This window comes from Amblyomma maculatum, chromosome 5 (genome assembly GCF_055883805.1).
Source record: "Amblyomma maculatum isolate TAMU_Amacu chromosome 5, ASM5588380v1, whole genome shotgun sequence".
NCBI lineage: Eukaryota > Metazoa > Arthropoda > Arachnida > Ixodida > Ixodidae > Amblyomma > Amblyomma maculatum.
Genome location: NC_139348.1, coordinates 27,169,913 through 27,173,726, shown reverse-complemented (window position 1 = coordinate 27,173,726; position 3,814 = coordinate 27,169,913). Strand labels below are relative to the sequence as shown.

Sequence of the window (3,814 nt, the reverse complement as noted above, 5' to 3'; positions counted from 1 at the left end):
ATGCCTCGAGTTCTCTCCTGACAATCCGAGACATTGTTGCGGATTGAAAAGGCTGTTGCAGAGGAGCCAGATCATCACAGGATGATGTGGCTGCCGTGTTCGGAAGGCGCTCAAAGCGATGTACCAGGCGTCGTTGTTTAGCCTGCTCGAATCTTCGGCAAACTTGAAGCACCGACTCGACGGTAGAGCAATCTATGCAGAACAGGATGTTGAACGCGTCATCTGCGATGCCTTTGATGATGTGCCCTACCTTTTCACTTTCCAGCATGGAGCTGTTCGCCTTGCGACACAGCGCGAGCACGTCTTGGATGTAGGCCAGGTAGGACTCCGTGGTGGATTGGGCACGAGACGAAAGTTCGGTTTTGGCTACGAGAGCCCGTCCAATGGGCTTCCCGAACAAGCCGTGATGCTTTTGCTTGCAAATTTCCGAAGTCACCAGCTCATGCTCGTGATTTTGAAACCATGTGCGAGCGGTTCCCGCCAAATAGAATATCTGATTGGCCAGCATGATGGTCGCGTCCCAATGACTGTTCCGGCTACATCGCTCGTATTCATCCAGCCAGTCGTTCACATCTGTCTTGTCTTTGCCATTGAAGATGGGAGGGTGGCGGATTTTTGTGAGGACGAGTGGTTGCGCCGATGTTGTTGCGGTGGTAGGAGCTGCCTCAGAGGTCATAGTGGCCGTTGTTGACGTTGTGATCCCAGGTAGGTAGCGGCCACTGCGCAAATCCAGCTTTCGGCTGCTTAAATGGATTTATGTGTGCACACAGGGATCTTTGGTCACCTCCACCAAGATGATGCGTGGCGAGGTTTGTGAACGAAGGTTAGTCCAGGTTGACGCAGCACACAAAGCACAGAATCACAACAGCGTTAACCTTCTCCTAGCACTAAACGTTGCTACCACTTTGTCGTCGTCTGTGTCCCTGTTTGTGATCGTTGCCATTTTTAGCGTCCAGCGATGCAGGGCATATATGTCACAAAGAATTCATCTATATTACCCGCTATATACTTATTGACAAGGAAACCTACTCCTAGTTGTAGCCTCTCTGGTAAACCTCGATAACACAGTACATGCCCATCCTTCAGTACAGTATATGCCTGATTCGGCCTCCTAACCGCACTAAGTCCTATGACATCCCGTTTTATGCCCTCTAGTTCCTCTAACAGCACGCTAAACTAGCTTCACTAGCTAGGGTTCTAGCATTAAACGTTGCCAGGGTCAGTTTCCAATGGCGGCCTGTCCAGCGGAGCCAGGCTTTCTTAGCACCCCCTGCTGCGTCACAGGTCTGACAGCCGCCGTGGTCAGTTGTTCCGCAGCCGCTGGTGACTGAGGGCCGGGGTTTTATGAAGCTTATCATAGGAGGTTGTGGCCAATTACTGCACCAGGGTGGCCAACTCCTGTTCTGGTGAGGGTGTGCGTTGCCGGAGGTGTTCACCGGCATCAGGTCGCACCCCAAGCCTGTTTATGGTTTGGGGTGCGGATTTGTTTTTTTTTTTTTTCATTCGGTGGAGAATTGCGTGGCACCGGGATTTGAGCCCCGGTCCTCTTGCATGCCAGGCGGATGTTCTACCGCTACGCTACCGCTGCCACCGCTATCAGTATGTGCTTATAAATCAGTTCCCTTCTGATATGGTTCCAATTAGAAATGGAGTACCCAGGCCAGCCTTCTGGTACCTCTTTTATTCAACATATATATTGTGAAAGAAGGCCAGGTCGAGACGCCAAAGTCGTGACGGCAAGGCAAGGTACGCCGTGTCAGCGTTTTAATCTGATGGAGAACCCAGGCGCGTGCTGGAGCCGGCGCCGCGGGACGATGACGATGGTATGTACAAAAGAAAGAAGAAGATTATGGTATGTGCAAATGAAAGAAGATGCGTGGAAGGCTCACACAATCATCTCGGCGGGTCGGAAGCGGCCAGCCTGGCCGCTCCTAACCAACCGATGCACCGCGGCGCACAAACGGCTTCAAGCGGGAGACATGAACAATTTCAGTTCCACGGTGGCGTCGATCGGCTGGGAGATCAACAGGTGTGACTTGGTAGTTCACGGGGGAAGTTTGGTTTATGATCTTGTAGGGACCAAGATAGCGACGCTGAAATTTATCACTAAGGCCCGGTGCGCGCAGTGGTGTGTAAAGCAGGACTTCGTCACCGGGACGAAAAGAGACCGCACGATGCGTAGAATCGTACCGACTCTTGCGGTCTTTTTGGCGCGCTTCTGTGTTGAGGCGGGCAAGATGACGGCATCTGGCCACACGGGATAAAAACTGGGCTGGTACTGATGAGGAGTAGTCGGGCGTAGAGAAGAAGAAAGTGTCGAGCATTGTAGTGGGAGACGGCCAAAAACGGGGAAAAACGGAGAGTAACCGGTAGTCCGCTCTACTGCTGTATTGTAGGCGAATGTGACGAATGGTATGTAATGTGACGAATGGTCGTGTGAAAGAAGGCCAGGTCGAGACGCCAAAGTCGTAACGGCAAGGCAAGGTACGCCGTGTCAGCGTTTTAATCTGATGGAGAACCCAGGCGCGTGCTGGAGCCGCCGCCGCGGTACGATGACGATGGTATGTACAAAAGAAAGAAGAAGATTATGGTATGTACAAATGAAAGAAGATCCGTGGAAGGCTCACAATATCAATGACACATCCAACATGAGCAGTTTAGTTAAGTACATCATATATGCAGATGACACAAGCTTGTTCTTCTCTTCGCGGGACAATAAAGAAATAACCTACAACGCAAATACAACTTTGACGTCATTATCAGACTGGTCGTCGCTAAACTCTTTAAAAATAAACAAGGAAAAAACTAAGACTTTATTATTCCGTCCAAAGGGGCAACAAATAATCAATGTGCCAATCCTCTATTAAGGAGTATGTACAAACATATACCTCACTTGGTGTAGTGTTTTTAGCCACTATGTCCTGGTATGCCCATGTGAGCAAAGTCTGCACAGCTCTCTCTAAATATGTCGGGATTATTGCACGGAATAAGTATATTCTTCCTGTCAAGACAAAGCTGCGCCTTTACTACGCGTTCTTTTATTCCTATGTATCGTATTGCTTCCTTGTTTGGGGAAAAACTACAGCTTCTAAAATCCAGAAGATGCTAATACTGCAGAAAAGAGTACTTCGTGTAATTTCCAACGTGCCATATGCCGCACATACAAGTCCGATTTACCTGCAATACAAAATAATACCGATCAACAAAATGTTTGACTACAGGTTTGCTTCCTTCTATAAAAAAGCAACGGCCAATAACAACACATTCTTTTCTAACATGGTGGCACTTACACGACACCAAACGCCGTATACGACACGAAAAAGCCCTACCTACTCTTTACCGCGATGCCGAAAAAATTACAGTCTTTCTACACTAAGATATATACTCCCCAAGTATTTAAACACACCGTTTTATGACCAGTTGCAGAGTATGTCTTCCGCAGCTATTCGGAACACATTCCTTGAATAAATTGATTGTACTGTGAATCTGCAAACATGTATTGAATTGCAATGTTATGTAACCACTATGTTTCTTTTCCCTTTCTTTTACTTTTTCTGTCTTTTTATTCCTGAACGTCCGATGTACCCTGATAATTTTGAGTGTATGCGTCAGATGTACCCAGATGTATGCGTCTTTTACCTTCTATTTCTTCCGTGTGTAACAACAAGTGTATATCAATCTCGCCCTTTCAGTCGCTACAAAACTGCCTCTTTGTAAGGATGGCGAGGCTTGCGAAGCGGTCGTAATGACTGCTTTTATCTTGCCGCCCTCAGTTTTTCGTAAAGAATACTGGAAATAAACTGATTGATTGATT

The 3,814-nt window shown here is 47.9% G+C and overlaps 1 protein-coding gene across 1 annotated transcript; it reads left to right on the top strand.

Annotated features, from left to right (window-relative positions):
- The first annotated feature begins 2,901 nt into the window (after positions 1–2,901).
- LOC146187892 (uncharacterized) lies at positions 2,902–3,468 on the top strand. Its single transcript, XM_084604944.1, has one exon. The coding sequence runs from the start codon at positions 2,917–2,919 to the stop codon at positions 3,466–3,468; it is 552 nt and encodes a 183-aa protein (XP_084461070.1). The 5' UTR covers positions 2,902–2,916.
- Positions 3,469–3,814: the final 346 nt, after the last annotated feature.

Coding starts and splice junctions, on each gene's coding strand:
- LOC146187892 (XM_084604944.1), top strand. CDS start 2,917: ATGTCCTGGTATGCCCATGTGAGCAAAGTCTGCACAGCTCTCTCTAAA.